We start from the raw sequence: 26,934 nt of genomic DNA, 5'->3' as shown, positions 1-26,934 counted from the left end.
ACAGACACAGATCCAGCATGGCATCTCTGCTGGACAGCATAGCCAGACCTTTTGCTGTCATTCTGCAGCTGTCTGTGGTGCTTGGTGTAGTCTTTGTGCTGCTGAAGGTGGCTCGATTCTACCAGAAGAGGAAGAAACTCATCAAAGCTCTGGAAGCATTCCCTGGTCCCCCGAAACACTGGCTCTATGGCCACAATCACCTGGTAAGGAGGAAGCTGGGCTCAGTCAGGGTGGATTTGTCCCAAAATCTGGGCAAGGTATCAGTCAGGATAAGAGGAAGCACTGGGTGGGCTGTGTATGTAACCTGCTCATCTCCCTTCCTGCAGGAGAGAACCTCAGCACAGGGACCACCAAGGCTTCTGCAGGGCAGGCAGAGAAGGGTGCCTGGGTATGAGATAGGCACCATTTGGTAAATAACAGAGCCATGTTGTTTTTGATCATGTGCTTAATCATGGAGTTAGGCAATTACTGGGACTTTCATGATGTTTTTTAAATGTAAGCAACCATAAAACGTCTCTCTTCTGCACTAAACCTTCAACCAGTAAGAGTTTTTCCCTCTACAGCCACTGAAGAAGAGGCATTTTATTGCTGCCATTTTCACCCTTCTATAGTGAAGATACTTTTGCATTCCCACTACATGCCCACCTTGCACTGCTGAACTTAGAGAACAGGGATATAACAGCACTGGTCCTCCTGGCATTGCCTATGCCAGCATAGCTCCTGAGAGCAACACTGAGCCCAGGCCATCCTAAAACAGCCCAGCTGCAGCCAGGCCCCAGCTAGGGACTCTCCATGGAGCTGCCTGGTGCTGCAGGGACATGGTATCTCAGTCAGCTTTGCCACCTATGCACAGTCCCTTTGCAATGCCCAGTGTCTCCTCTATCTGCAGTATAGAAAGCTTCCCTGTTCAAGTCCACCTATCCTGTCTCCATTTCCAGGAGAGGATGTCTTGTATGTTCTTCCCATGAGAGGGCAAGTTTAGCCTCTGCTCTCCCTGGCACATCCCCCTTTCACCACCTGAATTCAGTCCCTGCTTAATTGTCATTGCAGATAACTACTGAAAACATATTAAGCCAGTTATTGTTATGGGCAGATGAATATCCCTATGCCTTTCCAAGATGGTTTGGACCAGTCTTACCTGCACTAATAGTCAACCATCCTGACTATGCCAAAGTCATAGTTAGCCAAACGGGTAAGTCTCTACATTTGGTTTTGGGAAGCCATGTCCTTGACACTTCATTACTGAGAAAATATTGGAAAAGTTGCCTGGAGTCATCCCCTCTGCTGGCTGCCTTCATGGATATTGCAATTCCCCTTTTTCACCCCCTCTCAAGCTCCCAACCTGCCCCAGGTTTCATGGAGCAGTTTGCAAAACAGTGACCAGGTGCCTGTTCCTCCCAGTTCACTGTCTCCATCATCACTGGTCTTACTGTCTTCTGTGGCATCTATGATCACAACAGATGTGCTTCCCAGTAAACCCAATAAAACAGGTGAGTTGGTATGCAAATGGCTCTCAGAAGACATCTCAAGTCTTCTCCTCTCCTTTCTATGGAGCATGATGCCTGTGAGTGGTACATACATGAGCATCACCAGTAACTCCCATCCATTGTTCTCACCTTTGAGATTTGCCATGGACATTTCTTTTCCACACACATTTTTCATTCTACCTTTCTCTGGTTTTCTCAAGTCCACTGAGGTCATATTTGTAGAAGACATCTTTTAGACTCTGCCTCTAAGGGTAGAGTATTTTACACAATGAAATTAGACTAATTCTACATTGTGATTTAGGGGAAAAACTCCAGTGTAAATTTATCCTGATTTTTCTTTTTTGTTATGTTGAATTCATCAGCCATTCATAATGCTCTGGTATCTGTTTTGCCTTACAGAACATAAGCCCAGTGTACCCTACAAATTCCTAACTCCCTGGATTGGTACGTCAACCTTTATCCATTATCCCTTTCAGCCACATTGCACATTTCAGCAGCTTCTCTGTTTTCCTTTATTTTGCTTTCTTCCATTCTAAAACCAGAGCTTGCAAATGAGAGGGTTTGTTTGAATGTGAACATTACTACTGATGGTGCCCATCTAGTTGTGGAGCACATCAGGCAGCTTTGCCTTAGATCACCCCCCCAAACTTCAGTTTGCTCAGGGACGGAATGCTACCATAGATAACTGGGGGGGGTACACACCAAGGACAGAAAACACACCTGAGAGAACAAATCCTGTGCCTCTGCCATCATGGGCCTGGTTTCAGGGTAGATTGGGTGTGCACAGCTGGTTGCAGTGAGCATGCTTCTTCTCCATCCAAAGAGCACTGCCATGAACAGCTTAGAGAGGCTGAAGAAAGGCTTCATCACCAACTGTTCCTTCTCCCAGATCCTGCACATTAGTCTGTGCTTGCCCAAAAGCAGTAGTAAGGCTGCCAGCACGGTGTCTGGAGGAGCTGATTGCACCTTTGCTTTCTTTTCCCCAGGGGAGGGACTGTTGATTTTGGAGGGAGCCAAATGGTTCCAGCATCGGAAGCTGCTCACCCCAGCTTTTCATTATGATGTGCTGAAAACTCATGTGACCCTGATGTCAGACTCGGTGAAAGTGATGCTGGTAAGAATCACCACTCCAGCCACTTTTACCTTTCAGCACAGCTGAAAGGCCTGGGAATGCCCAAAGGAGACAGACTGGGCTTAGATGGTTCCTAGTTTGGAAGTTGTGAAATTGCTCTCCTCACCTCCCTCTGGCCCTTCCACTTATTCTTTCTTTTTTTTTCATCTGCCTTCCAATAAAAGCAACCACTGGCAGAGCATCCTTTCCTAGCCCAGTAATGGTAAACCTTGAACAAGAAATGCACACAAGAGTTTGATCAGATTTCACAGAATATACATTGAACAAGGGCCTCAGCTGGCAGATAAGAAAGTAATTAGCAGTGTGGATCTGGGAAGAGGAAATGGAAAATAGGACCTGATTGTAGATGGTTGCCTGTCCTTCCTTACCCCTGCCTCCACCACTAGGATAAATGGGAAAAGAAGAACACAAAGAGGAAGTCAGTGGAGCTCTTTCAAGACATCAGCTTGATGACACTAGACACCATCTTGAAGTGTGCCTTCAGTTATAATGCCAACTGCCAGACTGAGAGGTCAGTGCTTCAACTTCCAAATGCTGTGAAAACAAGTGCTCCTGTTTCCTCACTCTGGCTGCTAACACCAGCTTTAACCTTGATCTCCCTGCAGCAACTCAGACTATTATATCAGAGCTGTTTATGACCTGAGCTACCTCCTGAGCAACAGAATCCAGAACTTTTCTTACAAGGATGTCTTCTATAACTTGACTCGCAAAGGCCGGCAGTTTCAGGATGCCTGCAAGCGGGCCCATACCCACACAGGTATCTCTTCCCTCCTCTCCAGCCCTATTTAGGTATCTCTCACCCCTTATCCCCAGCCCTGTTTCCTAGCTGAACCTTGCCCCCACTTCCATCTGGAGCTGCTCAGAGGGGGGTTGCAGCATGCACTGGCCAGAGGGTTATACATTAAACAAGGTCCAAATTGCTGACCAAGCAGGTACATGAGGTCTCTGGAGGGGCAGGGCACATCTAACTGATCATTCCTCTGTGCAGATAAGGTAATAAAAGAAAGAAAGATGTTGTTCTCCAGTGAGAAGGACTATGACAAGATCCAGAAGAAGAAGCACATGGATTTTCTGGACATTCTTCTTTGTAATAAGGTGAATGTTTGATATAATCATATCAAATGCCAAACACCATACCTGTGTGGCACTGAGGATGCGCCAGCTGGGAGGTGGCCAGCCCTGGCTGGAGTTGCTGGCCCCAGCTTCTCCACTTGGGAAGGAAACACAAATGTGTAAGATGAAGAACATAAACAGCTTGGGCAGACTTTCACCTTTGTTGTTCATTTTAATTGAGCACACTGATAGTTCCACCTAAGTGAGCTGTCAGAAAGCACAGAAGAATGAGACCTTTGGAAACATTGCAAGGGGTCCAGCTTGGCTGTACTCCTCTCAAGTGATTTCATGTATTACCTTCTGTAGTTTTACCTTTGCAGACACCTTCAGATACTCTGGACAGAAGCTGCCATTTGGTGTTCAGGAAGGAGATACGCTCTCTGTGCGCTCGCTCTGTCTTGCTGGAGCCACTGCTTTCTTTTCTTAATCAGAAACAAAGGTCATTCAAACATACCTACTGGAAAACTTAACAGGGACCCTTGATAGGGGATCAAATAGAGCCTTTAATAGTGCTCAGCAGAGCCCTTCCTGCTGAAGGGCTGGGAACTGGTATCACCCCAAAGTCCAGCTCTGTAGGTCTGTTGACTGCAGTCAGCAATCAGCAGGTTTGACTGTTCTAACACATATTGGATATATCTTCTACTAGCTTACTTCCTGATGTACAGGGAGAAAAAAAGACACCAAACTGGGCCCTTCACCATCATCCAGGGTTACTTTTAAATCCAAAGAAGCAAGTCCAGTTAATGTGTGCTTAAGGATGATATATTCTCCTCTTTGTTAGGATGCAAATGGAGTTGGGCTATCTGACGAAGACCTGCGTGCTGAGGTGGACACATTCATGTTTGAGGGTCATGATACCACAGCCAGTGGGATCTCCTGGCTCTTGTACTGCATGTCATTATATCCAGAGTACCAGCAACGGTGCAGGGAGGAGATCCAGGGAATCTTGGGAGACCGAGATACTGTTGAGTGGTGAGCTAGGACTTCGTATTCCTTTACTTCAAATACTTTTCACTTATCTTTTAAGGACTTTGCCACAGTCTCCCCACAACATCCTTCTCTCTATATAGGAAAGATGTAGATTTGATGGGTGGACTGTTTGGTGGATGAGGAATCAATTGGATGGCAGCATCCAAAGGGTAGTGGTCAATGGCTCGGTGTCCAGGTGGAGATCAGTGACAAGTGGCGTCCCTCTTGGGTCTGTATCTGGACCAGTACTGTTTAATATATACATCAATGGCATGGTGCACCTTCAGCAAGTCTGCAGACAACACCGAGCCAAGTTGTGCATTTGACACATTCGACTAAATGACCTTTAAATGTTCCTTCCAATCCAAACTATTCTGTGATTCTAAGAATGAAACTTCATCCACCTTAAGCTACATCTACACTGGGGCACTTTGCTCTTCACGTGGCAATGCTAGCAGCAAAGGGAGGACTAAGAGAAGGAGAAACCCCAACAAGAGAAGGAGGAGATGGCAGTCCAACGCACCCAGCATGCAGCACAGGCTGTGGCTGCTGCTGTCCCCATTGCTGAAACTCAAACACAGCCTGACCCAGGTTTGCTTTCAGGGAGGACCTCGGGAAGATGACTTACACCACGATGTGCATCAAAGAGAGCTTGCGCCTGTTCCCACCAGTTCCTTCTGTGTCCCGACGCCTGCATAAACCTGTCACATTTCCTGATGGACGCAGCTTGCCAGCAGGTCTGTTGGGCTCATTCATCCTTCATGCTGCTGCCAGCAGCAAGTGGGGCATCATCACTAGAGCCCAAGGAGGGAGAGCATCCCACAAACACCTCTCTTGGGTTTTCAGTCTGAGGTGTCACAAGCCTATTCTCACTTTTCCAGGCTGCCAGGTTGGACTGAACATATTCGCTATTCACAGGAACCGGGATGCATGGGAGGACCCTGAGGTATTTCACCTTTGTTATAATAACAAGAATATCTCAGCCCAAACATCCTCTCCCCTTGAACAAGGCAGCCTGTGCCTCCCTGCCATGTTTGGCTGCTTTTTCCCCCTCTTATTCCAACATTCCATATTTAAATGCAAAGTGCTACCAAACACCCCAAAGACTTTGAACAAGACAAAGTGCTGGGAAAGGCGGTTGAATAGTCTGTCTTCTTGTGTGGTGACATAGAGACACTCAGACTGCTTTCCACTGCCCTGGATAGACTTAGGTCCCTCAGATTTTAGTGTAGAAGTCCCAAGCCCTCCAGGCAGTGTGTGATTCGAAGCTGGTATCTTAGTATTCAGGGAAAGAAAGAGCTGGGAAACTCAAAGGAAGGTGTACAGCTGCCTCTGCCCAGTGCCGATCTGGAGAGCCAGGTTCAGCTATCTCCGGACCAGAGAGAGTTTGACTTGATGATGGCTGCCATGGATGAGAAAACACCCCCAGGCATCTTGGGCACTGTAGAGGGTGATCGGGATATCTCCAAGGGGAAAACTGGTACAGGAAGCAGCGCTCTACTCTCATCCACTCAGTGGCTTTGTAGGGAGATGCCTGTGAGCTGCAGCCCCCACAGGGACAGCAGAAACCACGTCCAAGCCTACCATGGGGACTGGGGGAGAGCCTGGTGCTGCTCATACCAAACCAAACGCTTACCTCACGGCCTTTGCTGCTCCCATAGGTCTATGATCCCCTGAGGTTTTCTCCAGAGAAATCAGCACAGAGGCATTCCCACGCTTTCCTGCCTTTCTCTGCTGGATCCAGGTGGGAGACCCTTCCTCTCTTTCCTTCTTTGTAGGTTGCCTTACATGGTAGATCTAGCTCAGAGGAGAGCTCCTCAAGCTAATCCTCCCTCTGTACCTTTGAGCCAAGCTGGCCTGAGCAACTCAAGCAGGCTTCCTGTAACCAGATCTCCACTTTCAGCTCCAGGGTGTTTCCTACACCCCAAGCTGTGGTCACCATAGGATTTCACACACTTTTCATGTGGATTTTCAGGGGTGTTTATATTTCTGTTGCCTGCATTGGGAACACAGGCTCCCTTGCTTAGAGGTGAACACCCACTGCTCCTCAAAGCCAAGCTGAGTCCAAGTCTGTGGTTTCCATGCTGTACCAACATGCAGGATACTGAAGTCTCAGTAACTTGCAGAAGATACACACAGAGCCAAAAGCGATCTTCCTGAGGTGTCCAGGTTTTTAGCTGGATGCATGCAGCCCTTTCCAGTGAAGTAGGCCCCAGCTTTCTCAATCTCATTTATATTTTCAATGCTCATTGAAACAACAACACCCCACCACAGGGCTAGGTGCATTATGTTATGACATCAGGGGATTCCTAGGAAAGCTGTGCCATCATCTATGCAGCAGACGAAGGTCCCCCACTGCCCAGCTCAGGGGCAGCTGGGGATGAAGGCAGCAAGCAGAGAATTTGTTCTCCTCTCCCCAGGAACTGCATTGGGCAGCAGTTTGCCATGAACGAGATGAAGGTGGCATTGGCCCTGATTCTGCTCCGCTTTCAGCTCTGCCCTGACCCATCCAACCCTCCCACACTGACACCACAGATCATCCTCAGGTCCAGCAGTGGGGTCCATGTGCATCTGAAGAAGATCCGCTGATCCCCTGAGGTACCACAGTGTGGGTCAAGACCTATCCCCAGGATCACCCTTCATCCAGAGGGGGACACCAACCAGACTCACCCTGGCCACATCAGACCTCTCCCTCTGCTGTCCAGGGGGGCACACTGAGCCCCTTCACACACACACTGAAACCAGCAGGTCCAGGTCCCCTCCTTGCACCAGGAATGGCACTGCCAAGGGGGTTTCACAGCACCACTATGGCTCAGGCTTCATCTCCATGGGCATCCTCCATGTCCTGCTCACCTCACACACTGCCTGATGGGACCTCTGTCACCCTCATGTCTATATGCACTGTTACCAGTGCCCTGCTTGGGTATGACAATGAAACCAGCAAGGGCTGTATGGCTGTCTAAAGCCTGAACACTGAGCACAATATCCCTCCCCTACCCCCAGCCTGGGAGTGCCAGGGCAGGATAACTCCTCCTTACAGCCACTCTGCATCCCCATGCACCACCCTCCACATTATCCCCCTAATCCGCTCTGGGGCTGGCACTGTGCCTGCCATTATGGAGACAAAAGCCAACGGGTTTTTCTGCCCTGGCACTGAACTTCCTTGTGTTGAGGGTGCTCAGGAACCAGTGCAGGATCGTGTCACCAGCTAACTTGGAGAAACAACCCTCCACACTGAAAACAAAGCATGATCAGCTTTGTTCTCCTCTCTGAAATATGAACACAGCCTTGCGGAGATGCTCCCAAAGTGTGATTTTCTTTGGCTTTGCATCTGGGGGGCTAATGGGGTACAGGATGAGTCCCAGCAGCCCAGAGGCAAGGCTGAGCCTGAGGGTGCAGCCCTGTGAGTGTTTTCGCTAGCCACAAGGGCTGTTTCAGTGGGTTTGCCCCCCCTGAGCCCAAGGAGCCTGTTTCCACCCCTCCCATGCCGTGGGTCACCAAGCCCTTACCTCTACCTATGGGAATTTCTATGGTAAGGAAACAACTGAAGTGATCCAGGCTCAAACAAAGCAAAACAAAGTCACTATCCTCCAAGTGCTGGTGGCAAACAGCTTGCAAGGAAACCCTAAAGATGTCAATAGGGAGCATGAGTCTCAAGCCCTTTTCTGCAAAGGCTAAGACCTGACTGCTCAGTACATGAGCGAGCTGCCCAAGGGGTGCAGGTGGGTGCTTGTTTTAGGGATGCAAGGACCCCCATACGCCCTCATCCTAGCACTGTCCATAGATGGGCCCTGAGGCTAAGGGGACCCATCTGGGTGAGCTGCAGGTCTGGGATGGGAAATGGATCACTAGGTGGCAGTGGGAGACCCAGAAAAACATAGAGTCCTCCTTCATCCCTGGCAAAACCCCTTCGGCTTGGGAAGGAGCATGGCCAGGCCCAGCAGGGCAGCTGATGGGTCCCATCCCCGAGGACGTCCCGTTCCCCATTCCCATCCTCAGCTGCGTCACACAGCAGAGGAGACTGCTCCATCACAGTCCCCAGCATGAAGGTGGTATTGCCCATAGCACAGGGAAAGCTTGTCACTGCAAGTGCAGGGCACTCAGCAGGTGTTAGGGGAAACTGAGGCACGGAGAACTGCACACATGCCTTGCCACAGAGACAAGGCTGTCTGTCCAGCTTCTGCCCATGGCAACGGCATCATCAGCATCACTGCAAGCACTAACATAGCCAAACCATGTCCATTCCTCTGGGCAGCTCACTTCTGCTGATGGCCAGACCAGGACAGCCAAACCTCAGCATGTTCCCATCTGAATAAACCCCTGCAGCCCCCTGCCTCCCCTTTCCAATGCCTGCTGCATCCTCAGTTTGAGAAACAAAACCCTTCTAGGGCTGGATCCAGACCTCCATTTTGGCTAACAGGTACCTAATGGGACAGGGATGCTGTGAATAAGCAGCAAGGTGCAGGCTGTGTGTATTTTGCAAGGCAGCTGGAGACCAAGTTCCTCTTCTCCCCTTTTCACCCTCAGGAAGGGACTGGATTCAGGTTGTGTAGATGCCAATGCCATCATCCTTGCACTGATGGTGGACTCAGGCTCGTCTCAAAGGTTCTCTGCCTCACTGGTTCCAGCACAGCAACTGGAAGGCAGCATTTTGATAGTAGCTTTTCATTATTTGACCTTTCAGCCTCCCATCTAGGAACAAGCAAACCATCTTGCAGCACTGCTCATCCCAGCCTGTCTCCTTGGTGGTGGGTTTCAAAGGAAGCTAGGTGGCACTTGAAGATTCCCCTACAGCATCTTATGGCTTGGGCATGATGGGATAAGGCCAGAGCAGGAAAAGTTAGAGCTGATGAGAACCCACAGCTGCTGCCTATACCTGTATGTGTACAGTGCCCTGCTTGGCCTCCCAGCCCTGTGCTTTGAGGCCATCACCCTATTCGCTGCCATGACCAAGGCTTCCTGTTTGGTTTCCAAGTGTTCTGACTGTTACGAATGGCCAAACCCCAACTACTTCCAGCAGAGGCCTTCCCCAGGGAAACTGCTCTGGGAAATCTGCTTGGGAAAGAGGGAAGAAACTGCCACCATTTTTAATGGAGAAAAAATGGATCATTATTGAACAGTTCTGACAATAATTGAGTCAACCTGAGCCAAATATTTTACAGTCCCTCCCCATTAAGAATCACACTTAGCCCAGATGTGCAGTTTGAAGGACCAAAGCTTTGGGAGAAGACCAACGCATCATGAAGCCATAATGCAGCAGCAGCAGCAGCCAGGAGAAAATTCTCCTGCTTTTCAGCTTATCCAGGTCAAACCAGGCAACCCAAACATCCCCCCTGCCTTCAGACACTGGCAGTTTCTGGACAGCAGCGTGTACAAGATAACCTCCTCTGCCAAGCTGCCGCTAAACAGCTTTGAGAGCAGCACAAGCAGCACAGGGAGCCGGGCAGCACCCGCTGACACAGATCTAATCACCCCACCATTTGCCCCAAACACCTCTCTGCCAGGCAGTGACATTTCTGCGCTGTCTCAGCTCTCTCCCTCCATCACCATGGTTACAACAGCCGCCAATCCACAGGCGAGTGCTTCCCGGGTACCACCAAGCCTTTTGGGAGATGCTGCGAGTGCCAGCCCCTTTGGCAGGGAGACACTTCGGGGACCCCGGGACAGCCCATAGCACCAAAAAATCCCTTTTTTTTCTTCTTTCCCTCCTCCTTTTTTATTTTCTCTTTTTCTCCCTTTTTTTGAAGCACAAACAATGGAGCTAAAAGGTTGGGTATCAGGCCGATAATCATGAATGACGTGTCGTTATTACACACCACACATTCATTATCTCCCACTCCAGCCATGTCACAGGCGGCTGGAGGAGGGCAGATAACGGGGTGCCTTCATGCAGATGGCTTATTATCAGGATGTTCCAGGAGGGGCTTTAAGACAGTTAGTGATGCTGTTTGCCAGTTAAAGATTAGAGACCCCAGAGAATAATTAACAATCCCAAACCCCAGTTTTTCTGCTGGATTCTTCTGCTTTCTCCCCCCTCCCCATCCTCTTTAATCTATTCACTCTAGCAGGTGTAATAAAGCGATAAGGATGGGCTCCAGGGATGTTTGTTTGGCTACTACGGGTGTATAAACCAACAATGGATGGTATTTTACTTCTGGCTTTCAGTGCCTTGAATCAAGACCAAAAACTTTGCAGTCCCCTTGCCCACACACAGCCATTCCTACATGCCACGTTCCCAGCTCCCACCTGGGTGACCAGGCTCTTTCCCCAGCCCAACGGATTACAACAGTGGGACAGGCTCCTTTTTTGCTTCTGGAGGACCAAATCGCATCTCTTGAGTATCAAGGTGCTCAATGCCAGGTACAATGCTCAGAGCCAGAGCTAGAGCTGATGAACCTTCCAACAGCCATTTACCTCCATACAGCAAGTTTCTAACTAAGCCACCTTGAAATAATTTATATGGTAGGTATCCACCTGCCCGAGCTGCTCCAGGGCTGTGGTCACAGCTGAAACATCTTAAACATCCATCCCTAAAGTGCCTCAGGAGAGATCAGGGAAGCATTAGAGTACAGGTGGCTTTCAACAAGATCTCCTATTATCAGGGGATCTGAGAGACAAGTTTCACCCTCCTAGGCCACAAAAGAAAGCTGTGATACATCTCATAATGAGGCAGCAGTGCAAAAAGACCGTTCTGAATGTCTTCTGCCCTAAAGGAGACTGTCCTGTCTGCAGCAGATCCCAATCCTGAATGTATTCCTGAAGCCCAAGCTCCAGGGATACTGACATTACAGAGCAGAGAGTAGGATGGGGTAGCCATGGGTTTCCTTCGTCTTCGTTGGTGGGCATTGGGGTGGCTTGTGGAGGACACAGTCACCTCCTATGCTGTGTGGAGAGAGGCACTGAGGAGGATTTGGCCCTCAGACAATTTGGCTCAGGAGCCTTTGGAGAGGTCACCAAGGCTATTGGAGATGCCCATCATCTGGAAGCTACCAGAATGCTCTGGAGGGCATCCCCCAGCTCGCAGGGTCAATGTGGCAGGCACAAGTGCTGGGATGCCAGAAGTTGCCTTCCTGATCACGCTCACCCTGCCAGGGAGGAATGAGACAGCATTGTGCTTTAAAGAGCATCCCCAACCCTATCAGCAAGAGATGAGATATCCTAATTATGGCAGAACAGGCGAGGATCCGGGCTGTATCAGCCAGCACAGAAAGGTAAACAAGAAATATAACAATGGACCCTTAACACTCATTAACTGTGTCAGATAATACCTCACTTTTCTCCCTTTGGGCTTCAAATCTAATTAAGATTTTCCAACAATAAATTTCATTTATGCTCGCTCCCTTTTGTTCTTTTTAGGATCACACCAAGAAGCATCTACGAGCCTGCTGCATGGCTCGTGGGAAGGCAGCCTGCTTCATACAGACAACCTCGGGTCATGCTTGACAGACAAGGGAAACTGAGGCAGGACTGCATGGAGGGGAGATCCCACCATGGAACAACACACTGGCTCTTGCAAAAGATATCCTCTGGAAAGTGAACTCTGAAGGGGCACTGGCACAGTGAAGATGCATCCTTCTCCTTGCTTGGACCTATGACCACGGAATGGATCCACTGGGAAAGAGACCCTGAGACCTGCTGGGCAGACCTCCACTCCAAACCCCCATCCAGGGGAACAGCTCCGACACTCATTACACAATTCAGGGTGTGCACATGGCAGGGAATAAACTCCCACTGTTACTCGTTATAAGGATGCTGTTTCTAACTCCTTTTGCAACCGAGAGGTAAAAATTAATGGGTTCCCCTCCTCTCGCCACACCCCCAGCCCGAGTGCTGATGCAGCAGGAGCACACAATGACTAATCCTCCTTAAACCCTGCTGAGTGAAGCTGAACTCTAAGGAGCTTGGTTTTTTCCAAACCCTCCTCATGTCGGCACCTGCGAGAGGAAAATCAGGGAGCAGCATCCATCAGGGGCACAAGGGGGAGGTCCAGGACCCAGCCTCCCCATGGGAAGGTGGAGGAAGGCAACAGCTCTCATGCGATGCTGGGGACAGCAGCCACCGTGCCTTGACCCCTCCAACCCTTCTGCCTGTTTTCTTCTATCCCCCTGCAATTTCTCAGCTGGAGCTGTGATTTCTCAATGCTGAGCTTGTGGGTGCTTTCGAAACACTTGCCTACATGAGGTTCTTTGGGAGATGCCTGTCAGGGTGGGTCTGTTACCGGAAGGTTCCTGGATTATTCCCATGCCTGAATTTTTGGGTCACCACCTACTAGGGATGTCGACAGCTTTCTCTGTGGGAAGTGAGAAGTGGCTCTTGGTGAGGGGTAGCACCAGGCTCCAGCTCCCTACTCCATCACAGAGGGATCCCAGCAGTGGGAAGTGGCCTGAGCTCCCCACCAGGATTGTTGCATCTTCACTTCAGGGCATACCCATCAGGTTTCAGCGCTGTAGGAAAACAGGGTGTTTACTGCACCATGTGGAAAGTGTAGGGAAGAAGCATGCTCCCTGCACCATGCTGGGCAGCACCTTCTCCAGCACAGGCGTAAGCTTTTAAGGTCACTGGCAATGCAGAGAATAGCCCCTGCAGCAGGAAAGAGGGACTGTTCATTAGGGACTGTAGTGATAGGACAAGGGGTAACGGGTTGAAACTTAAACAGCAGAGGTTTAGACTGGATATAAGGAAGAAAATCTTTACTGTGAGGGTGGTGAGGCACTGGAATGGGCTGCCCAGGGAGGTTGTGAATGCTCCATCCCTGACAGTGCTCAAGGCCAGGCTGGATGAAGCCTTGGGTGACATGGTTTAGTGTGAGGTGTCCCTGCCCATGGCAGGAAGGTTGGAACTGGATGATCTTAAGGTCCTTTCCAACCCTAACTATTCTATGATTCTATGGTTCTGTGATTCAGGATCAAAAACCACAGAGCAGGAGCTGTGCTAGTGAGAGGCAAAGAGCTACTTTCAGCCCCAGCACCCTCCCTGCCTGCGTCTGGCATTGCTGCCTGCAAATGGGTCTCCAAAACACCCCTTGCTCAGTGGCCACAGCTCCTCCCAGATCCAAACCCTTCATGGCTGCTGTTTCAGAGCAGGTCTAACACTTCTCTATGCCTCAATAATCAAGAGAAAGTGAAAGCAAGAGGTAGCTCCTGCCACCTCCTCCCCCTTTGTGTTTTCACAGCCCCAAAACCACTCAGTTCCCCCCCAAACCCAGAGACCACCAAAAATGCCCCTCTTATAAACCTCCATCCATCCCATCCCTCCTAATCCTGCTCCACCTGCAGCCCCTGCACTGCCCTTGATTGCAAAGCCCCTTATCCCTTTCCCTGTTGTTCAAGGGGAGTACCCTGCACACCACTTAGGCAACTGGTGTCTCAGGGAAGCCCAAGACATTACAGGTCTCTCATTTCAACCTGCAAACATCGTGACTTGGGAACTCATTGCTCCCATGGTGGCCTCAGCAATGTCCACACACAGCAAAACATGGAGCCTGGTTAATGAACAGCCTGGGAGGAGCAGGCTGCACCATGTCCAGCAGCCCATGGGACAGCCAGCACTGTCCAGAGCAGCCCCCAGCCACATCCTGGCAACAGCAGTGATTGCCATTCACAGCCATGGGAATGGTCCCTGGCAATGGCTGTGGGCCTGTGCCCTGTGGCTGGTGGGATTCAGGGAGTACTGGCTTTCACCTGTTAAGCAGCACTGGGAAGTGCTGGATTGGTGCCATGTCTCAGTTTCCCCACCTGGCAAGTGGAGGGGATGATGCCCACACCCACCCCCCCCCCCCATATGACCCTTTGTGGCTCTGGGGAGTCCAAATCCTGAGCAAGAAAAATGTTCTACTTTTTTCTCTTCCCACCTGATACACAGACACAGAGAATTGCTCCTGGCTTCATCCAAGTGAGGAAATGAGAGATGGATCATAGGCAAAGATGTGGATGCTGACTTCTAAGCATCCTTCCAACCTCCAGAACACTGCCTTCCCTCACACCACCCTCCCCAGTGTCCTTCCCTTCCCAAGCTGCCCTGAAGGCTGGGAGTGCCTTCAGATGAGATGCCAGAAGGTCCTTTGGATGATTACCAAAACAGCCCTCTTTGATGTCCTATGGGCAACAATTCTCTTTATTGTTCACAGGGAAGATATATACAGGGGAGAAGGTTTGTTCTGACATTCAAATGCATGGTGTAGGGCCCTAAAAAGGAGGGTGAAAGGGGGAGAAGAGAGCAAGTTTTGCATCAGCAGCTCCCTGGAGGGCAGCTGGGAGGTCCCAGGCACCCAGCAAGACCTCTCCATGTCTGGAGCAGGTCAGTACCCCTTTGGGACCAGGGACATCAGTTTCACAAACCATGTGTGGTGACTGCCCAGCAGGAGAGGTGGCACCCCAAACCTCTCCTGAGGACCCATGTCCATGTGGACACCAGCCCCTGGGGCAGAAGAGCACATCCTGTGGGTGGGAAGGGAAAAGATCAAGAGATGATGATGCTGTGGAGAGGTTGGGAGCAACACACATGTATGGGGGATACCAGTGCAGAGGATCCCTGCGAAATGCCCATTGTGACAGCAGGAAGCAACGTGAGGGGAGGAAGGATCATGGCCAGCCGGGGAAGGTGCTACATGGCAGTGGTGATCACCCTCTCCTCGGGCTCCACGTTGTTCTCATAGGCGTGCTGGCTCTCTTTGGATCTGTGTTGGGGGAAGAAGCAACAGCACTTAGCTCACTGGAGCAATATCAGCCTCCCCAAAGCCACCATCAGCACCATGACCTTGCCGGTGCTGACCATGCATTGAGCAGGTGTAAAGTGGGAAGGCAGAGGGGAGCCAAGCACAGGGTGGGAATTGCTGTGATTTCTAGTAGGGGCTATTTTGGCAGTCAGCATCTGCATGGTGACCTATGACCACTTTTGGTGGTTTCTGCTGTTTGAAAAGCATGATGTAGGGTAAGAAAAATGCAGTGTAGCAGGTTGCATGATGGTGGATGGGCCAAGCTGCAGGGACAGGAGAGACTGAGGATACTCCCTCACTGACTTCTACTTAGTCCCTAGAGAGGATAAAGGGCCCCCAGGTCAAGTGCATGGAGCATGTGAAACCCTGAGTGGGAGAGACTATGGCTCTGCATGTCTGAGCTGTCCCTGGGGTGGTGGGACAGAGCCTGAGAGCCATGGGGAGGACATCTGAGCAAGTTCACCTGAAGTCGGCAGCAGCACTTATGTATTTCCCTTCATGGCCATTGGACATGACAGGATCCAGCTTGTCCTCAATGCTTACCACCCTCTCGACGTTCTCCCTGGAGAGAGAGAAGAGGGCAGCTGAGATAGAGCAATGGAGGGGTCATGCCAGGGAGCAGCTCACAATGGTGATGGATGAGAGGAAGGGACTGCTCCAACACGAGGGGCTTGGATGCTTGATCCTGGCCTTGAACACCCAGCTCAGCCCCTTTACTGGTAGGACATGGGCAAGCAGAGATGCCCTCACGGCAGGTTTGCAGGGGCCAGTCCAGATGCTGGGTGCCAGCCCCTGTCTCTGAGCTGGTGCCCAGCGCTGGGCTGGCAGTCAGCAAACCTCATTTGTCAATACATGGGATTGTTTTGTCCCACTAACTGGTTTTTCCGGTCTTCTTCTCTGTAATCTGTTGCAAAATAGTCCCAGATGGGCCTCAACTGAGGGAAATGCTGAGGTTCTGCCAATGTCACAGCCTGGGAGGACGTGCACGCCCATGTACACAAAGCCAAGCTGCCTTCTTTCAGATGTGACCATGGATCACTCACAGAAGGAATCATGGAGCAGGGACTAGGTGTTCAACCTCAGCCAGAGCCTAAAAGCTGACCTCTGGAGAGAACCATCTGGTGCTGGGGCAGTTATCAGAGGGCAGGTGCAGGTCTACCCCATGCTCACATCCCTGCCTCCTCAGCCCTTGCCCAAAGGTGATTCCAGAGGTTTTTCCTAGGAACAGACTGGCATAAACAAGCAGGGCCTTGAGCTGATAGCGACTGTCACAGTGACAGCAAGGAGCTGGCAATGATCCAGTCTGCTGAGCCTTGCTGGTTAATTAAAACAAGCCTCTGTGCCTCCTCAAGCCCTCCTCAGCATCCTCTGCCTATGGGCTGGGAAGAGGCAGTTGGGCACAGGCAGAGGTGGGAAACACTATCCCACCATCCCTGCTTCCCACTTCATGGGCTGCGGGCTCCTCCACTTTGAGGACAGAGGTCCTCCTTTGGAAAAGACTGCTGTTGCAAATCAGACCACAGAAATAGATATATATATATGTATATATATTTATATATATTTATATAGAATGCAATTTGTATATATATGTATGTGTAGAATATGTATATATGATCACAGCGTCACAGAATAGTTAGGGTTGGAAAGGACCTTAAGATCATCAAGTTCCAACCCCTCTGCCATGGGCAGGGACACCTCACACTAAACCATATCACCCAAGGCTTTGTATAATTGTACCTATGCAGTGCATAATGCAGTGTGTGTGTTTATATATACATACACTGCATTCTGCATTGGCCCTGTATGCATCCCAAGGGGCTCCCTTTAAATGCATCTGGGACAGAAGCCAACCTGCTGAGCATTGGGATACATCCCAAGTCCCCACCTCCTTGGCCTGGGGAGGCTGCAGAGATGTGCAGACACAAGAAGACTCCATCACCTTTGGGTGCAAAGCCCAAAGTGCCTGTGCTGATGCAGAGGTAGCAGGAGCCTGGCTATGGGGCACTTCAGAACTTTACCCCCTTGCTGACTTTGGGCTCAGATTCAAGACCAAGTTGCTGCAGCTTAACCTGGGTCGGCTGAGCAACAACAGCAGCAAAGCAGTGGCTTTGCTCACCTGGCAGCAGGAAAGAGGTAGCTGGTCCCAGAGAGCCCTTTTCCAATGAATAAGGCCACCTCATTTGTGCTGTGGGCTCTGGGTGAAGAGCAATGCTACCTGCCTCTTGTCCCAGCTCCTCTGGGTGCCTTCTAACAACTTGGCTCAGTTTGCTTTGCAAATGAAGCTTTGGGATCTTGTTTTCCCATGGATATAAGGCACCTGTGAACTGCACCCCCAAATCCATAGGAAACCATGCTCAGGCCACCCCCAGGACACACACACCCATGTGAAAACATGCAGCTCTTTCTCACACCGCTTGCTCCTGGCAATGAGTAACAAGGAGCATAGACCAGGACGGGGAGAAGAGGACAAGGAGAGCAGGACAGGGAGTCATTGCCCTCCCCACCCAGCTCCCAGCACAATAATCATGGTGTTCCCACCCCTGGCATGAGGACAGAAGCAGATGGAAGTGACCCATGCAGAGGCAACTACACCCAACCAAAGGGCTCCCACACTTACACTTTCTCCTTACACCAGAACTTATTGACCACAAAAGCGATGGCCACCAGGACTAGAAACACAACCACTGCAATGACACCCTGCAACCACGGCTGGAGATTGCCCCGTGCTGCAGGGAAAAGGAGAATATGTGTTAGAAATACACCCTCAGTCTTCATCTGCCAAGCTTCTTCCATCCAGCTTCAGCAATGTGCAGCCAAGAGCTTGGTCCTGCAAAGCTGAGCAGAGCACATTGCTGTTAACTCCAGGCAGACTTACCTGAGTGACAGCAATGAAATAAAGTACAAATAACAGTTATTTGTACAGAACACAACGGTTTTGCTGGCCTTTGTGTGTAGAAAATGGTGCCTTGCAGCTTTGTATATACATACATATACATACACAGTGGGATGCAGATGACTCTGCAATGGGGGATGCAAAGGGCTAGGGGACAGGGAGGGAGGGAAGGAGGATGTTTGCCCGAAGTGGCAGGAGAAAGAAGGCAGACGGACTTCAGCAAACTTTATTCTCCATCCCCAGATCCCACAGACGTCATTCCCAGGTTGTTTTCCAAATACTGCCTGCTGTAAAACAAGGACCTTATGACAGGGATGGTGTAAAACACAAAACTCTCCCAGCAAACGGTTGCCAGCGTGGATTTCGGTAAAATGCACCATTCAACAAGTTTCCAGAGCAGCAAACTGATTTATGACGGGAAATTGAAGGCTGAAGCATCCAGAGCAACAGCCTCCAAGCACAAAGGCCAGGCAGGACTGGCGGGGGGCCAGGCTGCAGCAGGGGGAGGCAGCGGGTGGCCAGGAGCTGGCTGCAGCATCCCTGGGCCCCCCTGGGTTGGGATGGAAGCACAGGTTCTTTCTCTAGCCAGACTGAAGCAGAGAGCCAGCCATGGATGGGAAGGATGCAAAACATATTCCTGGATGTGTGAGGAACTCAGGGATGGAGGGATGAGAAAAGGAAACCTTGTCCCAGTCTTTGCTGGGATGGCTGTGCCTTGCCTCCCACTGGCTTTTGGGCAGCAGAGAACTCAGACTTAGTCAAACCCATCTTTAAGTGCTGTTGTGTCAGGAGACTTTGTTCACACAGACACATCCCTTTGAGATTTCAATACTATATATTCAGGCACAGCTTTTCCTCTTTCTGCTGATTGAAACTCCAACCCTTGCACATTAATGAGGTCACTCTGTGCAGGCAGGTGGAGGATGCTACCTGCCAGCCCCAGCATCACCTTCAGACCATGCGGACCCAACCCTGCCACCAGCACCCATGAGGCTGAGTACATTGGTACTTCAATCTTGACTTGGGAGCGTTATGCTAGCTGAACACTTCATGTGTCTCACGAGAGACAAATGAAACAAATCTCTGCTGTAAACAGTTAATAAACTTTACTAGCAGCAATAAAGGTGGGCTGTGCGCTCTGCACGTGAAAACTCCCTGCAGGCAGCCAGCTCCACTGCTGACAGCCCTCATCTTCCTCTGGTTTTGGGGAGGGGGGAACATTTACTGCAAAAGGCTTTTATTTATAAAAACAAACCAAAACACCACAAAGAAAAGCTCCTTCTTCCTCTTGGAAGTGCAATCAGCCTGAGGCTGACTCACCTCCTGTGCCAGTCCGGAAAGTGGTGGCACCACTGGTAAGTGGTTATAAGAGCAGCCCCAAACAGCATCCTTCAGCCCACCCCCCCACCCCCCCCCCCCCCCCACCTCCCCACAGGGACACTTGCCATGTTTACTGCAAGGCCCCGGGACCAAAACTCAAGCAGGAGGAATTCAGGTGGAAATTCCCACTTGTACCAGCGTGTTTTGTACGAAATCCCCTTATACCGGATGGCCATCCAAGGGGTGGTGGCAATGATGAAGACCAGGGTTTGGTCCCCTCCTGCCATACATCATGAGCTGGGATGCTTGTGCCCCTGCTACCCACCACCCCCTGGGTGCAGCCCCAGAACACCTATTGCCTCCAGACTGAGCTTTGGCCTGCTTTGCTTCCTCCCTGGCTCTGCCCTTGGCTGTTATCTCAGCCACATTTATTTGTTAGTTGCAGCTGATTTTTCCTGCCGGAGCCAGGGTTTCCAGCCTAAGCCTAGGAGGGGATGGCCAGGTCCAGCATTCAGTGAGGTTTCTGCTTGGGTTAAGGGAGTTCAAGGTCAACCAGGGAATGAAGTCAACTTCAGATGACTGAAATTGCCACATTTGCATCTCATGATCTTCGAGCAAAGGAGGCGAGAAGATCAGTGGTAGGAAACATCCTCCTGGCAGCCATGCTCAGGAGGTACTCTATGTTTGTTCAAGCAAAACCCCACTCAAGCACTGTTTCCAACCACATTTCCAAGCATCCAAAACCAAAAGGTGAATTACCGAACCAAAATCAAGTGGTTCTGGATTTGAGAGGCCCTGTAGACACCAGTTGCAAGAGGAGATGGTGGATAATGAAGATTAGGATGGTGAGGGGAACAGTAAATGCCTCTACCCATGGACATGGAGAACTTGCATGGGCATAACAAACGAAGAGGCAAGAACTTGACAGCATCTTCTATCCAGGGAGTGAATATATGGATCACAGCCCCAGGGGACACTGCCTGGCTGGAGCCCTACCGGAGCATTCATTGCTGCCCTGCCAGCAGGGATGGCCAAAAGGACGAATCTTACCTGTGGAAATGGGACTGTGTTCCTGGAAAAATGCTTTACCAGGGATGTCCCTCCTGGTGCAGCCTGTCCTTTGGGCTCTGTCACCTCCTCTTTGTGTTGCCCCATAGTAATGACAGGGTTTTCCTGCCCAAACAGGATCTCCTAAACCAGATTAAGCAACATGGGATCTGCAAGCCTGGCAGATGTGTGTCCATGCATCTGCAGCTACAAATGAGACCAAGGGAAGTGCTGATGACAATATAAGCCCTTGCACGTGTTGTAAGTCCATTTCCGTCTTTAACAGCTGGCTTGAAGACATATATCTGCTTTTTGATACATCTTCCCTGAGTGCTTGGAAAGCATCTGCTAGCCCATGTTATCCACTTGAGGAAGCTGTGTCAGGTTCTGCATCCTCATTAAAGGCTTTTTTCCCCCACCTTTTTCCAGGCAACAACAAAACATTCAATCCTGTTGACAGCAGAGACCCCAGCCTGTTAAATCCTCAGCAAGTTGGTAAACAAATACAGGAAGAGCGGTCAGGGCTGAAACATCAGGAGGAGAAAGGGGGAGGGAATTTTCCAGGACGTTGGCAGTACGTTTTCAGTTTTAATTACAGGTCATTATTTCTGGCGTTAGACAAGTCCTTCCATGGATTTCATAAAAGTAATGCCCTGGCCATTGGAAGTTTCTCTAAGTCTTTAGGAAGGGAATGGGGGGGGGGGGGGGGGGGGGGGGGGGGCAGTTTGCAAAGGAAAATATATGCCCCCTCATCTCAGCAATGACCAGAATTACAGATTAACAGGGAAACCTGTGAGCTCAGGGAGCGACCCAGGGACAATGGGAGAAGAAGAAAGAAAGACAAAAAGAGCCTTGAGAAAACAGATTACTCATCTTGGTGCACCATAAATCAAAGCTGCTTTATCTCCGCTTAATCAGGTGAGATAAACCTCAGACAGCGGCTTCAGCCTTTGGCAAAACAGGTAGAAAGTCTCCATTGCCCCAGCTCCAGCAGCACCTCCTAACCCACCAAATCCCCATTGCCTGCTGGTGTGAAGCCAGAGCTAAAGCTGGGATGTTCCTCCTCTTCCCAAGAGGCTCCATCTCAGTTATCCCTTGTCCCCAGAGCCATCCCTCCTCCCGGGGCTGGGCACACCGCCCTGCCTCAGTTTCCCCATGAGGTCCGTTCCTCTGCACTCACCTTCCTGGCAGCAGGCAGGCTGCGGGAGCAGCCCCAGGAGGATGAGGAGCAGGCAGCGGGCAGGCATGGCGGCAGGCAGGGCCTCGAGCTCTCGGAGGGAGCAGCGGAGCGCGGCCGCTCCTGCGCTTGGGCACACCGCCCTCCCACTGCCGTGAGCGCTTGGTCAATTATCAAACGCATTAACGAGGGAGGGAGGCCGATGCTCACACCTGGGTATTCAAATCCCACTGTGGGGGAAAAGGGCTGGAAGGAGGTGCCTCTGTCTTGCTCCCGTAAAGGGCAATCTGGGGCACGGTGACTTGAAGGTGACAGTCCCCTCAGGGCGTGGAAGGGGACTCAGGTGCAAGATATTTGCATCCACCCAGGAGGAAGAAGTGACGCCCAGGTGGATAAATCTCTCCCCCAGTGCTTGGGGAATGTGGCTGGACAGGACCTGGGTGTCCCCCAAGTCCCCCATCCCCACAGCAGGAGAGGGATCCAGCAATGCCCCAGCTCTGATAACCCTCCCCATCCCACAGGATCTTGTGTCCTGAGGGTACAGGGAGCTGCCCAGCACAGTTCCCACTCTCCTACTTGCTGTTTTCTGTTCAACAAGTGTCATTAATAACCAAACAAAATATTTGTAGCTTTAAAACTTCCATTTAATAAACCAGACTTGATGCCAAGTGTTGCCTCCTATGCCTTGTTGGAGAGACTGTTAAACAGATTAAACACAGCATTCATTTCATTGAGCCGTCAGGTGTTCCCAAAACTTCTTTCACAACAGAAGAGGCAGAAACACCAGAAGACCTGCAGCAGGTGGCAAAGCTGGCCCTTCACATCAGCAGCACCGATACTGTGGGATGGGGAATGTTGCACGTCCTGAGTTAAGCAGCTTCCCAGCCTGTGCCAGGTTTGGATGGCTGACAAACCCACCCTGCAGGAAGAATACAAGCTATTTGACTTCACAGTTGCACAACTTCAGTTACTTCTGAAGGAAATGTTAAGCCTGTGAGCCAGTGATCGCTCTCCTCTTGCTGTGTTGTAGCATCTCTGTAAGCCACACAGAGCATCCCCATCAGCAGCATCTGAGCTCCCAGGCTTTGGGTCTGGTGGTCCCATCCTCGGACCACACCTGGGTGTTGTATCCATCTATGGGCACCCGCAACAGAACCATGCTCAGGAACATGCAGCACCCTCAGGAATACATATCCACGGGTGCAGGATTGCCCTCCTTTATCCCTTCTCTTTCCCCTGGATCTACAATAATGTAATTTATCCTGAAACATAAGCCAGAGCTGGCTTGAACTGCACAGGACTGAAGGCCAGTTTCTAGCTCTCCCCCAAATCCCTTCCCGTGGCCAAATCCCCATCTGCAACATGGAATAATCCCATTCCCAGCACTGCTAGGTTTTGTTTATGAACTCCCTGGGATAGGCACTCTCCCACTGCACCCCTTAGGGAAGTGACATGACAGGGACCTGCCCATAATAAGGCCCTGTAAAAGCAATGTGGTTTTGTTAAAGAGAAACAGGAATGGCTTGCAAAGAAACAAAAATAAGAGTGAACTTTGGATTCCCTTTGACTTGCTTCCACACAATCTGTTTGGGTAAGCACACAGAGCTTGCACTCTTTGCTGCCTGCTTGTTGCTTGTCTCTTAGCAAAAGGCCACCAATAAATCCAGCTTTTTGGAGCAGAAGGCTTTATCAGCACATCAGAAGCCCTAGAGCAGTCCTGCTGCTGCCCTTGGGAAAGTCAAGGTCTGAGGCATCTCTCTGTCATTGCTACCCACACCCCAGCCATGCCTGGGGCTGCAGCAGGTTGCTCACAGGTCCCTTTTGGTCTTCCTCTGCACGTACCCCAGGTTGTCTTTTTACCTCAGGGCTCTGCTCAGCCTTGCTCCAGGGACCCTAGGCTGATTTTCCAAGGATAGAGACATCTCAAGGATTCACCTGTATCCTGTCATGTGCTGGGGGGACAGGACGTGACAGATCAGACCTTGAGATGGAAGCAGGGCTGCTGTGCCTTCCAGAGAGGGGTCTTGCTGTAAGCTCCTTCCTGAGGAGTAAATAGCTCTTTACCATTGCACATTCCCACCTTTATCCAAAATGTACGGGAATGTAATTATTTAATTGCTTGGGCTTGCTGATGAGGACAGGGAATTTCTCCTTTGCTTATCTCAAAGCTCGCCTGTGCTTCAATGCACCTTCTTTAGCCCCCCCGGCAGCTATTAGGACGGTATGTGCTCTTGTGACCGTGGCATTTGCCTGCTTGCATACCTTGGGTCTGGCCTAGGAGGGAGATGAGAAATTGCAAGTCACTGCAATGGCAGCAGACTTGTTTCAGGAGCAAAGTCTGAAATTTTGGCAAATAATTTGCCATCCACCTTCTGCTTTTGCCACTCTGGCTGCAGTTCGGGACCCGCAGAGATGAGAAGCTTTGTGTTTCTGCTGCAGCACACAGGAAATCTTGCCATGTCTCTCATCTAAGCCTTCAGCATTACCCAGATGTGGTAAGTCAAAGCCCTACAGGTCCATTTTACAGGTGGGGGAAACTGAGGCACAGAGGGCAAATCTCCTTGGCAGCATTTAGTCAAACCCAAGTGGTGCCAGAGGCAGCTCACTTCTCCCCAAGGGACCCACGAGCAGTTGCCTGTACAAGTCTTGCACAAAGCAGATCTTGGAATTTCAGGATTTACACAGATATCCTTCAAAAATTGGCATTTTTTCCCCCAAGAAATGTGTAATTTTTAGCCAAAATTAACATTGGCTCAAAGCAACATTCCTGAGCCTAAAATGTGTTCCTGGGTGATATAGCTCACAGCAGAGATGCCAGTTCCTCATTGAAAAACACTGTGGGCCTCTGTGTTTTAATGGAGGTTATTCTTTCTCCTTCACTTCCTTCCTTCCTTCCTTCCTCCTTTCTTCCCCCTTTCATTCGCTCCATCTCCTCCCCCTCTCTTGGAAAGAGCCATAAAAATGAAGCATATATATGAGCTCAAGACTGAACATTCCCTTTTGTATTTTTCCTAAGGGAAAAGAGTGGTGGATTTGTTGCATTTCAATAGCTGCTCCAAAAAGAAAAGGGAAAACAACAAAAAACCAAGCCCAACCACAAACACAATTTTTAATTGCTTGTTTTGTTTGACATTTGCCATCAAAACCAAATATTCTTTGCGTGCCCAGAATTCCCTCATTTCCTATTGACACTGGCTTTCAAATCCTGCCTGGGATAGAGAGCCAGGAGCTATAGCCGCTGTGAAAAGGGCATCTTCTTGGCCTGGTGTGCCAAGACGTGGATAAACAGCACCAGGCTTTTCATCCTTCACAGCTCTGTACCCTGCTTCCCTTCTTTAAAAATGATTTTAAAGCAATATATTTTCTTATTGACATACTGATGAAGACCCTGGTCGCTATGGTGTGGCATTAGGGCATCGCCCCACACCAGCCCCATCCTCCCTCTGTCAGTACAGGGCTCAACTGGGTCATTTGTTCCCCTCCTGCACACACACAGAGCCAAGAAAAAGACATCTCTTGGCATTTTATCTGGACATTTTATTAGATCATACACTATTCCCCCAGCAATGATGCTGATTGCAAGCCCTGAATAAGCAGCAGGGAGAAGAGGGTGACATGGTGATGGCCGTGATCCCTCCTGGATCCTCATCAGGAGAGGATGTGGATTGCCTCCTTCTCCTCCCAGGCAGCCTGGATGGGTCAGCCAGGGTCACTCCTGGCAGAACACTTGCTGGGAGCTGGTACCCAGCAGCCATCTGAGCTGGGGCATCAGCATCAGGCACCAGGCATGCTCTTCACTGTCCCTCAAGATCTGCTCAGTAACATCACTATGTTCCATATGTATTTCATGGGACCCTCTGGATGATGTTTTTCACACCAGTTGGTTTATGGTATGGATCTCTGGTCAGCATTCACACCGGTCACTGTCTGTACTGGAACCTGATGCTACCACTCTGTGAGTCTAAGGGCAGCAATGGGCTGTCTCCTCTCCAGCTGCCCATTTGCACAAAGCTGCCAGGAGTTGTCCTCTCTGAGCTCCTCTGCTCCTGGCATCAATAGCTGCCAGGGGTCTGACAGCATGTTCACATTAGCCTCAGGCCCTGTCACTTGGAAAATTAGGCTAAGAAAAGACCTACCTGATCTGTCTCACCTTGTTCTGGGCTGGGAATAATCATAGAATCATAGAATAGCTAGGGTTGGAAAGGACCTTAAGTTAATCAAACCAAAAATTCCTGGAACAAGAAGAAAATCCACCTGCCTCTGGTCTGCCTTACTGCTGGGGGATAAGCCTGCATCCGTGATTCCCCCTTGGCTTTCCCATCTGTTCAGAAGGCGTATTGCACCCCTAATCATCTCTGAGCATAGGGGAAAGTGCTGCTGCATTGCTGGAGTGGCAGATAACCGGGATCCCAGTACGTGATGCTCAGAAAGGGAGAAAGGAGCTGACTTTGCTGTGGATATTCCCTCCTGCCTGGTGCTATCGAATGGAATGAATAATTTACTATCCGATCATCTCTAATCTTCATCCCATAAAATCAGCAGCAAGCTGGGAGGGTTTTTGAAGCCTCCAGCTGCATTTGCTGATAAGACATGAGGCAGGAAAGATTGGAAGCCCATAAAAATGATAATCTCAGGCTTCAGTGTAACTTGGTGGAAGGGTTTTCTCCTGTCCCTTCATTAAGGATGGATTTCCTTAAATAACAACAAGCCTTCTCATGAGGAATCTCCCACCCGAAAAAAGATTGCATTGTCATTAGGAAATAGGAGTCCAAGAAGCCAGACTAAAATAGCTGGAACACAGGTTAGTGCAGGCGCCAAGACCTTGCAGGACAAATGGTACTTTATGGGGTGGCAGGAAGAGAGGGGGGATTGGAAGTGATTTCTGAACACAGAGACAAGTTTAGGTATTGGGGCTCTGCCTCGGAATCAGGCACCAGTGCCATGTTAAGCTGCTGGCCACAAGCCTTACCATGAGCATGGCTATGAGGAAAACCCTGTCATTCTCATCCTGCACCTCCTTGGTGTGAAGAGAAACAACATCTTTCATTCCAGTCTGGTTTGGTACAGGATCCTCCCCTACAA

The 26,934-nt window shown here is 50.2% G+C and overlaps 2 protein-coding genes across 2 annotated transcripts; one reads left to right on the top strand and one right to left on the bottom strand.

Moving 5' to 3' along the window:
- Positions 1 to 17: 17 nt before the first annotated feature.
- Positions 18 to 7,290, top strand: LOC101868327 (cytochrome P450 4B1-like). Its single transcript, XM_005151108.2, has 12 exons — positions 18 to 203; positions 1,051 to 1,192; positions 1,887 to 1,931; positions 2,474 to 2,601; positions 3,006 to 3,130; positions 3,225 to 3,376; positions 3,608 to 3,714; positions 4,514 to 4,704; positions 5,305 to 5,438; positions 5,583 to 5,647; positions 6,363 to 6,445; positions 7,122 to 7,290. Exons 1-12 carry the CDS (start codon positions 18 to 20, stop codon positions 7,288 to 7,290), a joined length of 1,527 nt encoding a protein of 508 aa, XP_005151165.2.
- Positions 7,291 to 14,791: 7,501 nt separating this feature from the next.
- On the bottom strand, positions 14,792 to 22,127 carry PDZK1IP1 (PDZK1 interacting protein 1). Its single transcript, XM_005151109.3, has 4 exons — positions 21,856 to 22,127; positions 18,033 to 18,141; positions 15,879 to 15,977; positions 14,792 to 15,376 (listed from the first exon to the last, which is right to left on the bottom strand). Exons 1-4 carry the CDS (start codon positions 21,920 to 21,922, stop codon positions 15,304 to 15,306), a joined length of 348 nt encoding a protein of 115 aa, XP_005151166.1. The 5' UTR covers positions 21,923 to 22,127; the 3' UTR covers positions 14,792 to 15,303.
- Positions 22,128 to 26,934: the final 4,807 nt, after the last annotated feature.

This window comes from Melopsittacus undulatus, chromosome 6 (genome assembly GCF_012275295.1).
Source record: "Melopsittacus undulatus isolate bMelUnd1 chromosome 6, bMelUnd1.mat.Z, whole genome shotgun sequence".
NCBI classification, from domain to species: domain Eukaryota; kingdom Metazoa; phylum Chordata; class Aves; order Psittaciformes; family Psittaculidae; genus Melopsittacus; species Melopsittacus undulatus.
Note: the sequence above shows the minus strand (reverse complement) of the source record. Positions and strands in the feature narration are given on the sequence as shown.

Coding starts and splice junctions, on each gene's coding strand:
- LOC101868327 (XM_005151108.2), top strand. CDS start 18: ATGGCATCTCTGCTGGACAGCATAGCCAGACCTTTTGCTGTCATTCTG. Junction 204..1,050: donor TCTATGGCCACAATCACCTG/GTAAGGAGGAAG, acceptor TTGTCATTGCAG/ATAACTACTGAAAACATATT. Junction 5,648..6,362: donor ATGCATGGGAGGACCCTGAG/GTATTTCACCTT, acceptor CTGCTCCCATAG/GTCTATGATCCCCTGAGGTT.
- PDZK1IP1 (XM_005151109.3), bottom strand. CDS start 21,922: ATGCCTGCCCGCTGCCTGCTCCTCATCCTCCTGGGGCTGCTCCCGCAG. Junction 18,142..21,855: donor GCCTGCCTGCTGCCAGGAAG/GTGAGTGCAGAG, acceptor TTTTCCCTGCAG/CACGGGGCAATCTCCAGCCG. Junction 15,978..18,032: donor TTCTGGTGTAAGGAGAAAGT/GTAAGTGTGGGA, acceptor CTCTCTCTCCAG/GGAGAACGTCGAGAGGGTGG.